We start from the raw sequence: 12,954 nt of genomic DNA on the forward strand, positions 1-12,954 counted from the left end.
ATGGATGGGGGAATGGGGACACAAGATGGTTATGGCTGTCGTCCTGTCCTTAGCTCAACCTGTCGTGCCTGGATGCAGTGTGAGCATCCCATCTGGTGCTCGGTTAGGGAGAGGGGGAGGAGGGGCAGAGGAGCTTAGCACGCTAAGTGACTCTGCATCCTTACAATAGCGAGACACAATGGGGTGAGCTAAGGATGCACGCTTGGCCTTGATTCTGAAGTATTTCTGCGGTTTACAGTCAGGATTTAAATATTATTTTAGTTTTCTGCTGCATCTGCTGTGGGTGCCAATGACCGATACGACAGTGACCCCCAGACCGACACAACATGAAGGGCCATCTTCCTTCGGTTGTTCTCTCTCTCACCCTCCCCTCCCGGCACTTGAATTTTGACCAAATGCTAACCAAGTCCTGCCCTGAAAAATTAAATAGGACATCATCCGAAGGGTAGGAAAAGAAGGCATTTGGTTTCACGCTATGATGGAAGATTACACTGAGACCCCAGCCTTGAGATGGGGCGCTGTGACTGAAAACACTGTCATCCCCCGCCCCTAAGCTTAAATTCCATCTCAGGCACAAGTCTGCCACTAGTTTTGCCTGGGTGTCACCCTGACTGTTTCGTGGGGGTGCTGTTTATTTTTAAACACAGTCTCAGTGCTTGAACCATTTTTAATCTTGCATGCATTCTTTTTTAAAAAGTGAAATAGACAAATTAGCAATCGTCTTTTTTCTTAATGAGAAGGGGATACATCTATTCAAGTAATGGCACTAAGCTGACCGTAATTATTAAATCAAGGGTGTTTTGATTTAATATACTATATTAAATACTATACTATATTAATATAATATAGTATGTTATAGCTGGCTACCTTGGAAATCACAGAGTAGTGCTTCCATACAATATAAGGCATTAATACCAGCCTTGTCACCCCCCGCCAAAAAAAAGTCACATGGGATATATTTGGATAGGCTAATTCTATTGATTGCTGTAGCTACCATAGTAGTAATAATAATACATAGAATTTATATAGCATTTTAGGGTGTTGAAAGTATTTCACTCACATCAATCTAATTCAGATCTAATAGAAACCATGGTTTTCTTTTTGAGAACCTGTTGTGGTAAGCTATGGATTTTTCACTCCCCTTTCCTTCCTTCCTTCATTTATGAGAGGTGGAACTTTAAAGCTTCTGGTTGCGAGTTGGAATAAATCACAATTTCTCATTATATGAGCCTCGTGTGGCGCAGAGTGGTAAGTGGCAGTTACTGCAGCTGAAACTCTCCTCACGGCGTGAGTTCGATCCCAGCGGAAGCTGATTCTCTGGCAGCCAGCTCAGGTCGACTCAGCCTTCTATCCTTCCGAGGTCGGTAAAATGAGTACCCAGCTAGCTGGGGGAAAGGTAACTGCGACTGGGGAAGGCAATGGCAAACCACCCCGCTACAAAGTTTGCCAAGAAAACGTCAGCGAAAGCAGGCGTCCCTCCAGGAGTCAGCAATGACTCAAGTGCTTGCACAAGGGGTTCCTTTCCTTTCCTTTCCTTTCCTTTCCTTTCCTTTCCTTTCCTTTCCTTTCCTTCTCATTATATACAAATACAGGAAACTGGTTTGTTCAAACCATGGTTGAGAAATCAGGATCTGACATCTTCAAATACTTAAAAGGTTGTCACACAGAGGAGGGCCAGGATCTCTTCTCGATCCTCCCAGAGTGCAGGACACGGAATAACGGGCTCAAGTTAAAGGAAGCCAGATTCCGGCTGGACATCAGGAAAAACTTCCTGACTGTTAGAGCAGTGTGACGGTGGAATCAGCTACCTAGGGAGGTTGTGGGCTCTCCCATACTAGAGGCATTCAAGAGGCAGCTGGACAACCATCTGTCAGGGATGCTTTAGGGCGGATTCCTGCATTGAGCAGGGGGTTGGACTCGATGGCCTTGTAGGCCCCTTCCAACTCTGCTATTCTATGATTCTATGATTTCAGTTTGATCCTAGTTTGTCATAACAATTATGTGCTTTCACCAGAGCTTGGAACTTTGCTACCACTTTCCTTAGCCTGATCCCAAGCTCAGTGGCTCATTTCTTTAAGCTGTAAGCTGTAGTACTACCCAGACAACTTATTGTTAATGGTTGGTATAAAAATGAATAAATAAAAATGGTACTGCTTTTAATTACAATTTTCTTGCTCTCCTTTTTGTCACTAGCACACTTTGTGCCTTAGATTATGAATGTAAATAATGTTTTTGATTATAGGTTAAACTTGAAGCTTCATTGATGAGATTTCTACCTCTGTACAGAGAAGACAATAAACATAGGCTTCTGGTTTTAATTGATCCACAAGATGAGAATACAGGTCAGTGTGCATGTTTTTTCTCTCTGTTCTCCTTCATTTCTTAGGATGGCTTGGAGAATGGTCTGAAGGCATATGATACAGTTGCAGAAGCTAAGGGAATCTGGCCTCAAGAAATGCCTGGATGGGAGCCCACAAGTTGTACTGTTGATTGTGACAGATTAGCACAGAGGAAATCAAAGAAGTATTGAGTATTTTGTCCAGTCCTGGGCAACACAATTGAAGAACGATGCAGACAAGCTGGAGGGGGTTCAGAAGAGGGCAACGAGGATGATCAGGGGTCTGGAAACTGAGAGACTGAAAGAACAGGGCATGTTTAGCCTTGAGAGAAGATTGAGGGGAGACATGATAGCACTCTTCAAGTCCTTGAAAGGTTGTCACACAAAGGAGGGCCAGGATCTCTTCTCAATCCTCCCAGAGTGCAGGACATAGACTAATGGGCTCAAGTTACATTAAGCCAGATTCCAGCTGGACATCAGGAAAAACTTCCTGAGAGCACTACAGCAATGGAACCCATGACCTAGGGAAGTTGTGGGCTCTCCCACCCTAGAGGCCTCCAAGAGGCAGCTGGACAGCCATCTTTAAGGTGGATTCCTGCATTGAGCAGAGGGTTGGACTTGATGTCTCTATAGTCCCCTTCCAACTCTACTATTCTGATTCTATGAATGCTGAAATAATCTTGCAGAGGCTGGATACTTTGCTCCTTTTCTGTGATGCGGTTCCTAGTTCACACAGTCAGTTTTAAATTGGAACAAGATAGTTTGCATTTTAAATTAAAAGCTAAAGGTTGCATTTCAGCTGTTGAAAAATCTTTTGTATTTGTAAATCAATTGTATTTTACAAGATGAACTTCTGCAACCAGAAGTAAGCCTCACTGAGTTCTGTGGAGCTTACTCCCAGGTATGCATAGGGTTCCACGGCTCATGATCTTAATTATGAGATTTGATTAGTGTTTCGTTTGCTTGTTTGTTTGTTTGTTTTGGATGTATGTGTTTTATAATGGGGTCCTTAACCAATGTGTTGGCTCCCTTAAGTATCAATAAAGGAAAAGCAGTAGGGATGTGCTCCGCTCCGATTAGGAGCGTAGAAGCAGTAGCGGATTGGCCTGCTCCGCCTTACCCAGAGGCGGAGTAGGAGCGGACCGCGGACCCCCTAGAAGCAAGGCGAAGAGAAGCGACCATTTTTCGGAGCTCCGAGTTCAGTCGGAGCGCTCCGGTCGCCATCTTGAAAACATTTCGCCATAGGATTGCATTGCGGCAAATAATCGCGCATAACTACGTTGTTTTTGAAGCTATCGTTCTGGAAATTCTTGTGCACAGAGAGTCGTGGATGGGGGTCATTTTGAGACCACTCTCACCTCTCTGCGTGCTGTGGTTCACGTGCAATATTTTTTTAAAAATCGGGTCAACCGCGGGGCTCAAACTGCGTTTCGGCTTTTCGCCCATAGGATTGCATTGAGGGAAAGAATCGGGGATAACTGGGGGGGGGTTTAAGCTATCGTTCTGAAAATTCTTGTGCACAGAGAGTCGTGGATGGGGGTCATTTTGAGACCACTCTCAACTTTCTGCATCGTACGGGTCGCGGGCTAGAAGTTTTTTAAAAATAGGGTCAACCGCGGGGCTCCGTTTCGGCTTTTCGCCCATAGGATTGCATTGAGGGAAAGAATCGGGGATAACTGGGGGGGGGTTTAAGCTATCGTTCTGAAAATTCTTGTGCACAGAGAGTCGTGGATGGGGGTCATTTTGAGACCACTCTCAACTTTCTGCGTGCTGTGGTTCACGTGCAATATTTTTTTAAAAATCGGGGTTTGGGTTTTTTTTATTTTTTTATTTTTATTTTTTTGGAAGCGATGACAGGCACATTCAACTCCCAATCCTGATGAGAATTGATCTCCTCAGAAAGCATCCTCCTCCAATCCCAGCGTTGGAGGGGGGACTAAGGCAGACCCACCCTGAGAACTTTCTGTTTTGTGTCTCTTTGTGGGTTGGCGTTCGTGGAGGGAACACTTAGTTAGTTAGTGCTCCTGCTTTGGACTTTGGAGATAGATTAGGATAGGTTTAGTTTGGCGTGTGTGTGTGTTTGTTTGCTTCTTTCTGACTTGTAGCTTAGTTTGCCCTGTGTTTTCCCCTTACTTTGATTTAATATAAACTTTATTTTTGAATTTTGGAGTGTGTGTTTGGGTTGGTTGGGTTGGTTGCCCCCCCCCCTTCCCTGTATTAAAGCCTGACTGTTCTGCTTTTGTGAAAGCTTTCTTTTGAAAGCATACACACAGTTTTTGTCCCATTTCCCTACATTTATATTCTTAAACATATTTTATTATATTCTTTCACATAGTCCATTAGTATATATTCTCATACATATTATATTAGTATTCATATTTTGTTCTTCTTATAGTAGTGGTTGGTTCTTTTCCCCCCTCCCCTCTCTTAAATCCTGATTGTGTTTCCTTCTATCTTCTATACCAAATATACCAAAAAAATTGGATTCTCTTTTTCTTCTCTGTGTAACTTCGACGGAGTGGGCTGCTTTTGTCAAGTTCAACAGGCAGCCACAGATTGAGCATTTTGGGGAAAGCATACGCACACCATTTCCCTATTCTTAAACATATTATTATTATATTCTTTGACATAGTCTTAGTAGTCTATTAGTATACATTCTCATACATATTATAGTAGTGGTTGGTTCTTTTCCCCCCTCCCCTCTCTTAAATCCTGATTGTGTTTCCTTCTATCTTCTATATACCAAATATACCAAAAAAATTGGATTCTCTTTTTCTTCTCTGTGTAACTTCGACGGAGTGGGCTGCTTTTGTCAAGTTCAACAGGCAGCCACAGATTGAGCATTTTGGGGAAAGCATACGCACACCATTTCCCTATTCTTAAACATATTATATTATATTCTTTGACATAGTCTTAGTAGTCTATTAGTATACATTCTCATACATATTAGTAGTAGTAGTATTCATATTTTGTTCTTGTTATAGTAGTGGTTGTCCCATTTCTTGTCCCATTTCCCTACATTTATTAGTAATATTCTTAAACATATTATTATATTCTTGTAGATATTCTTAGTAGTAGATATATATATATATATTAGTATATTCTCATACATATTAGTAGTAGTATATTTTATTGTTCTTGTCCCATTTCCCTACATTTAAACATATTATATCTTCTTATACATATTCTTAGTAGTACCTTATACATAGTATTAGTAGTATTAATATTTTGTTAGTCATCATGAAAAGAGGAAGCAGGCGTGCTGAAAGCAGCAAGGCTCAGTCTGCCAGCAGTAAGCAGGCTTCCTCTCCTCCTGTGAAACTCAAACGGGCAACTCCTTGGCTGACTGCTCCAAAACAGAAGCAGGACAAGCAGCAGGCAGAGCCACTCTCTTCTGCAACTTGTGCCCGGCGTTCTCTTTTTGAGGGTGGGAATGGGAAAAGTGCCCGTTTGCAAGAGGCACGTGGCAGCAGTGCCATTAGAGGAGGAGGAGTATCCCCAACTCCTTCATTCTCCTTTCAGCCCACGAGCCCGATGATGGACGTAGACGAGGTCCTCAGCACAGTGGAGGGGGGGGAGGAGGAGGAGGAGGCGGTGGGCCTCCAGGATGTGGGGGCTGAGGAGGAGCAGCAGCAGGCCGAGGCTCTCTCCCCAGTCTCATCCCACACCCCTGTTTCTGTGGCAACACCAGAGAGCTCAGGCGGGCAATTGGTGGTGTCACCACGGAAACGAAAGACAAGCATCGTGTGGGACCACTTTGAGTTGGGAGCGGATCCCCGCTTTGCTGTCTGTCGCCACTGCAAACTCAGCCTAAGCAGGGGTTCATCGACAGGGCATTATGGAACCAGCAGCATGAAGATGCATCTTAAGAGGCAGCACCAGTCGGTCTTGCTGGGGAAAGAGGCGGGCAAGGCGACTGGTTCCAGGGGAAAGCCGAAGGCGGCGGCTGCTGCTGCTGCTGCTGCTGCTGCTGCTGCTGGCACTTCCAGTCTCAGCTCTCCATCTCCCATCCCCACAAGGGTTAGGCAGGCAACCCTGCCGGAAATGGGGTGGGGGAAGTATGGAACCACAAGATGGCGTTTTCCAACGCCCTCCCAGATCACCACGTCAATCGGTGAGATGGTGGCGTTGGACGACCAGCCATTCAGCCTCGTCGACAACGCAGGCTTCAAGAGGCTGATGGCGCTTGTGGTGCCATACTACAAGCTGCCGTGTCGCACCACCCTGAGCAGGCGGGTGGTGCCTTCCCTGTACCGTTCCTGCAGGGAGTTAGTGCTGGGTCGTCTGTGCCAGGCAGAGGCACGGATGGTGCACTTCACCTCGGACATTTGGTCCAGCGAGGGCGGAGTGCACGCTTACCTGTCCCTGACGGCACACTGGTGGGCAGCCGTGGGGCAGGAAGGATCCAGCACTACAGGGACTGGCAAGGAGGGCTACTGCTGGGCCCTCCTCCACACGCAAGTGATGGACCAGTCCCACACGGCAGGGGAGATTACGGAGGCCATGAACCGCATGGTGGATGGGTGGCTAGCTGGGCAGAAGGTCACCCGCGGTTACATGGTCACGGACGGGGGAGCCAACATGGTGAAGGCGGTGCGCGACGGCGGATTCGAGGGCGTCCGCTGCATCGCGCACGTCTTGAACCTGGTGGTGAGGGATGGCCTTGGGATGGGCAGCAGCAAGCCCAACCTCGGTCCCCTGTCCGGGATCCGTAACCTCCTGGAGAGCTGCAGAAAGGTGGCAGGCCATTTCCACCACAGCGTCAAGGGCAGTCGCTTGCTGCGGGAGAAGCAGGAGGAGTTGAATCTCCCGCAGCACAGGCTAGTGCAGGATGTGGTGACACGCTGGAACTCCACCTACCTGATGCTGGAGCGGATGGTGGAGCAACAGCGTGCCATCCACGACTTGTTCAGGGTCAGGGACATGGGCGTCCACCACCTGGGCAAGCAGCAGTGGGACGCCATGTCCCAGCTGGTGGCGGTCCTCAAGCCGTTCCTGAACGCCACCGAGACCCTGAGCAAAAGCTCTGCCCTCCTCAGCCAGGTGATCCCTGTATGCAGGCATCTCCAGAAACAGATGGGCGACTTTCTGGAGTACAGGGATCCCGTCACCGGCAGGCGCTTCGAGCCCGAGGTCCGCGAAGCGGTGACTAGGCTGAGGGACGGCGTGACGCGGAGGCTGGAGCCCATCCAAACCGACAGGGTCCACATGTTGGCAGCCATGTGCGACCCTCGTGTGAAGGATGGGCTTTGTGGGCCAAATAGCAGGCAGCACTGGGTGGAAACGCTGGTGGGCGAAGTGCGGGCGGCATGGGCCAAGAGGGTGGGGCAGAGTGAGGCAGAGGAGCAGGCCACCCCTCCCCGCAGCAGCACCAGCAGCACCAGCAGCAGCCTCACCTGCATCCCTCCCAGCAGCAGCACAGGCGAGGGGTATTGGGAAGAGGCTCTGCACACCGTGTTTGGGCAGAGACCCTCCCCAGCCACCAGCCAGGATGACGCTGCAACCACCGTGCAGCGTTACCTGTCAGAGCCCATCGAGGACTCCTCCATGGACCCCCTGGCCTACTGGTCATCCCGTTTTCAGATTTGGCCGGACCTGGCGCGGGTGGCCATGGATCGACTCAGCTGCCCACCCACCAGTGTTCCAAGCGAGAGGGTGTTCTCTATGGCGGGCGACATAGTGACCCCTCACCGCTCTCGCTTGGAGCCGGACTTGGTGGAGCAGCTGGTCTTTCTGAAGGGCAATCTCCCCCTGCTGGGATACCCCACCCTCAAGCCCTCGTGGGAGTGACAGGCAGGCTCCCTTTAATTCCACCCCTCCTTGGGTTGGCAGGCACACTACAGTTCAGGCAGGCTGGTTTTTTCTCTGTAGGCACTAGGCAGAGTTTGTCACCGTGCGTGTGTGTGACTGACTGTGAGGGCAAAGCACCGCACTTGAGTTCATTTCATTTCTGTGGCGTCCGGTACAGCTTAGTCAACTCATCCGGATAGTTTTCCACCCAGTTCCAAAAGACTCCATTTATTTATTTATTTATTTATTTATTTATTTATTTAATTAATTACATTTATATACCGCCCCACAGCCAAAGCTCTCTGGGCGGTTTACAACCGTTTGTCCATGATTGACTGCACGTTTAGGTGAGGTGCAAGCAGGGGGCAAGGCAATGCCTGGCACCACCACCACCACTAGCCAGGCTGCCTCTCTCCAGCAGTCCACGGGTCGCCCTTTGGAGTGCCCTGGGAGTGGAAGACGTACTCCCTGATCCAGAAGTATGGTTTTTTGAGAAGCAAACAGGCGAGTCCTCGCCTTTGAGAAGCAACCTTTCACTTGAACTCACGGAAGTCATTGACTTCAGCACAGCCACTACATAGAGGCTGTGGACCTCTGGGTGACTCCATCAGTGTGCTGATTTTGAGAAGCAACCTTTCACTGAAACTCATTCACTTCCCCAATTGAGGGTGAGGGAGGTTACACTCCAGCAGTCCACGGGTCGCCCTTTAGATAGCTCGGGGATCAAATGGAGTCCTTGATCTGTGTGCTGATTTTGAGAAGCAACCTTTCACTGAAACTCATTCACTTCCCCAATTGCGGCTGGTACTCCAACAGTCCACCGAACGCCCATAGCACAGCCACTTAGTGCATAGGGACAGTTTAAGTTTCCTCCTGAGAAGTGAGCACTCACTTCAACTCATGACAGCCATTGACTTCACCACAGCCACTACTGCGGATGCTGTGGTCCTCCAGGATGTGGGGATAAGTAGCAGTCGCTGGTCGAGCTTCTCTCCCCAGTCTCATATGGAGCAATTTTGAGCTCTCACTTCGACTTCAAGTTCAGACACTTGAGCACAGCCCCTACGGTGGAGGCACAGCTGGCCGTGCCTCTCTCCCCAACCACTGACTGCACAGGGACAGTTTAAGTTTCCTCCTGAGAAGTGAGCACTCACTTCAACTCATGACAGCCATTGACTTCACCACAGCCACTACTGCGGATGCTGTGGTCCTCCAGGATGTGGGGATAAGTAGCAGTCGCTGGTCGAGCTTCTCTCCCCAGTCTCATATGGAGCAATTTTGAGCTCTCACTTCGACTTCAAGTTCAGACATTTGAGCACAGCCCCTACGGTGGAGGCACAGCTGGCCGTGCCTCTCTCCCCAACCACTGACTGCACAGGGACAGTTTAAGTTTCCTCCTGAGAAGTGAGCACTCACTTCAACTCATGACAGCCATTGACTTCACCACAGCCACTACTGTGGATGCTGTGGTCCTCCAGGATGTGGGGATAAGTAACAGTCGCTGGTCGAGCTTCTCTCCCCGGTCTCGTCCCACCCCTCTTCCGCTGTAACCCTGTCTTTGAGAAGCAAGCTGTCACTTCAACTCATGGACTTCCCCTATGTGCGGGTGGTACTCCAGTAGTCGACCGATCGCCCATAGCACAGCCACTTAGTGCGTAGGGACAGTTTAAGTTTCCTCCTGAGAAGCAAGCTGTCACTTCAACTCATGGACTTCCCCTATGTGCGGGTGGTACTCCAGGTGTCCACCGATCGCCCATACCACAGCCACTTTGTGTGTACGGACAGTTTAATTTTCCTGAGAAGTGAGCACTCACTTCAACTCATGGACTTCCCCAATTGCGGCTGGTACTCCAACAGTCCACCGAACGCCCATATCACAGCCACTTAGTGCATAGGGACAGTTTAAGTTTCCTCCTGAGAAGTGAGCTTTCACTTCGACTCATGACAGCCATTGACTTCACCACAGCCACTTCTCGGTGGATGCTTTGTTCCACCAGGATGTGGGTGAGGAGGATTAGTTGCAGCAGCTGGCCGAGCGTCTCTCCCCAGTCTCGCAATTCAAGTTATCTGAGAAGTGAGCTTTCACTTCGACTCATGGACTTCCCCTATGTGTGGGAGGTACTCCAGCAGTCGACCGATCGCCCATAGAACAGCCACTTAGTGTGTACGGACAGTTTAATTTTCCTGAGAAGTGAGCACTCACTTCAACTCATGAAACTCATGAAAGCCATAGACTTCCGATGCAACCTCTCTCTCCTCAGTCTCATCCTCTTCCTCTTCCCCTTCTGCTGTAACCCGTCTTTGAGAAGCAAGCTTTCACTTAAACTCATCATTCACTTCCCCAACTGAGGGAGGTAAAGTCCAGCAGTCCACGGGTCGCCCTTTGGAGTGCCCTGGGAGTGGAAGACGTACTCCCTGATCCCGAAGTATGGTTTTGAGAAGTAAGCTGTCACTTGAACTCATGAGCCTCTGTGCAAAAGCTGTCCTTGTGTGTGTGGTTGTGAGTGTTACTGCAGCTGCCTGTCTCGCTGCGAAAATGAAACAGGCAAGTCCTCGCCTTTGAGAAGCAACCTTTCACTTAAACTCATGGAAGTCATTGACTTCAGCACAGCCACTACGTAGAGGCTGTGGACCTCTGGGTGACCCGATCAGTGTGCTGATTTTGAGAAGCAACCTTTCACTGAAACTCATTCACTTCCCCAATTGCGGCTGGTACTCCAGTAGTCCACCGAACTCCCATAGCACAGCCACTTAGTGCATAGGGACAGTTTAAGTTTCCTCCTGAGAAGTGAGCACTCACTTCAACTCATGACAGCCATTGACTTCACCACAGCCACTACTGCGGATGCTGTGGTCCTCCAGGATGTGGGTGAGGATTAGTCGCAGCAGCTGGTCGAGCTCCTCTCCCTGGTCTCATATGGAGCAATTTTGAGCTCTCACTTCGACTCCAAGTTCAGACACTTGAGCACAGCCCCTACGGTGGAGGCACAGCTGGCCGTGCCTCTCTCCCCAACCACTGACTGCACAGGGACAGTTTAAGTTTCCTCCTGAGAAGTGAGCACTCACTTCGACTCATGACAGCCGTTGACTTCACCACAGCCACTTTGTGTGGGATGCTGTGGTCCTCCAGGATGTGGGGATTAGTAGTAGCCACTGGTCGAGCTTCTCTCCCCGGTCTCGTCCCACCCCTCTTCCGCTGTAACCCTATCTTTGAGAAGCAAGCTGTCACTTCAACTCATGGACTTCCCCTATGTGCGGGTGGTACTCCAGTAGTCGACCGATCGCCCATAGCACAGCCACTTAGTGCGTAGGGACAGTTTAAGTTTCCTCCTGAGAAGTCAGCACTCACTTCAACTCATGACAGCCATTGACTTCACCACAGCCACTTCTCGGTGGATGCTTTGTTCCACCAGGATGTGGGTGAGGATTAGTAGCAGAAGCTGGTCGAGCTTCTCTCCCCAGTCTCATATGGAGCAATTTTGAGCTCTCACTTCGACTCCAAGTTCAGACACTTGAGCACAGCCCCTACGGTGGAGGCACAGCTGGCCGTGCCTCTCTCCCCAACCACTGACTGCACAGGGACAGTTTAAGTTTCCTCCTGAGAAGTGAGCACTCACTTCGACTCATGACAGCCGTTGACTTCACCACAGCCACTTTGTGTGGGATGCTGTGGTCCTCCAGGATGTGGGGATTAGTAGTAGCCACTGGTCGAGCTTCTCTCCCCGGTCTCGTCCCACCCCTCTTCCGCTGTAACCCTATCTTTGAGAAGCAAGCTGTCACTTCAACTCATGGACTTCCCCTATGTGCGGGTGGTACTCCAGGTGTCCACCGATCGCCCATAGAACAGCCACTTAGTGTGTACGGACAGTTTAATTTTCCTGAGAAGTGAGCACTCACTTCAACTCATGACAGCCATTGACTTCACCACAGCCACTACTGCGGATGCTGTGGTCCTCCAGGATGTGGGTGAGGATTAGTCGCAGCAGCTGGTCGAGCTCCTCTCCCTGGTCTCGTCCCACCCCTCTTCCGCTGTAACGCCCTCTTTGAGAAGCAAGCTGTCACTGAAACTCATGAAAGCCATAGACTTCCGAAGCAACCTTTCACTTCAACTCATTGACTTCCCCTTTGAGAAAAAGCTAAGCTCCAGTAATGCACCGTTTTTCCGTGGGACAGCTCTCTTTCGAGAAGCTGCACTGCATATGCAGCAGTGCCATGGCTTTGAGAAGCCGAGACCCATCCCAGCCACCGGGAACCGGAGGAAAACTCCAGCAGTCCACGGGTCACCCTTTAGATAGCTCGGGGATCAAATGGAGTCCTTGATCTGTGTGCTGATTTTGAGAAGCAACCTTTCACTGAAACTCATTCACTTCCCCAATTGTGGCTGGTACTCCAACAGTCCACCGAACTCCCATAGCACAGCCACTTAGTGCATACTAGGGACAGTTTAAGTTTCCTCCTGAGAAGTCAGCACTCACTTCGACTCATGACAGCCATTGACTTCACCACAGCCACTTTGTGTGGGATGCTGTGGTCCTCCAGGATGTGGGGATTAGTAGTAGTCACTGGTCGAGCTTGTCTCCCCGGTCTCGTCCCACCCCTCTTCCGCTGTAACCCTGTCTTTGAGAAGCAAGCTGTCACTTCAACTCATGGACTTCCCCTCAGAGAAAAAGCTAAGCTCCAGCAGTCCACCGATCTCCCGTAGCACAGCCACTACATTTCCTGAGAAGTGAGCTCTCACTTCAACTCGTCTTGTAGTGCGCCCGCCGAGTTGAGCACAGCCACTACAGTGGAGGCGCCTGCCCGCCTGCCTGGGAGCCATCCTTGTG

At 49.6% G+C, this 12,954-nt stretch overlaps 1 protein-coding gene across 1 annotated transcript in view; it reads left to right on the plus strand.

Moving 5' to 3' along the window:
* Positions 1–12,954, plus strand: part of LOC134409442 (protein FAM169B-like) — a 77,918-nt gene that overhangs the window by 21,738 nt on the left and 43,226 nt on the right. The window contains exon 3 of the mRNA XM_063142165.1: positions 2,243–2,342. Within this exon, the coding sequence (XP_062998235.1) occupies positions 2,243–2,342 (100 nt within the window). The remainder of the gene's footprint in view (positions 1–2,242; positions 2,343–12,954) is intronic.

The sequence above is a fragment of the Elgaria multicarinata genome, chromosome 16 (assembly GCF_023053635.1).
Source record: "Elgaria multicarinata webbii isolate HBS135686 ecotype San Diego chromosome 16, rElgMul1.1.pri, whole genome shotgun sequence".
In the NCBI taxonomy this organism is placed as follows: domain Eukaryota; kingdom Metazoa; phylum Chordata; class Lepidosauria; order Squamata; family Anguidae; genus Elgaria; species Elgaria multicarinata.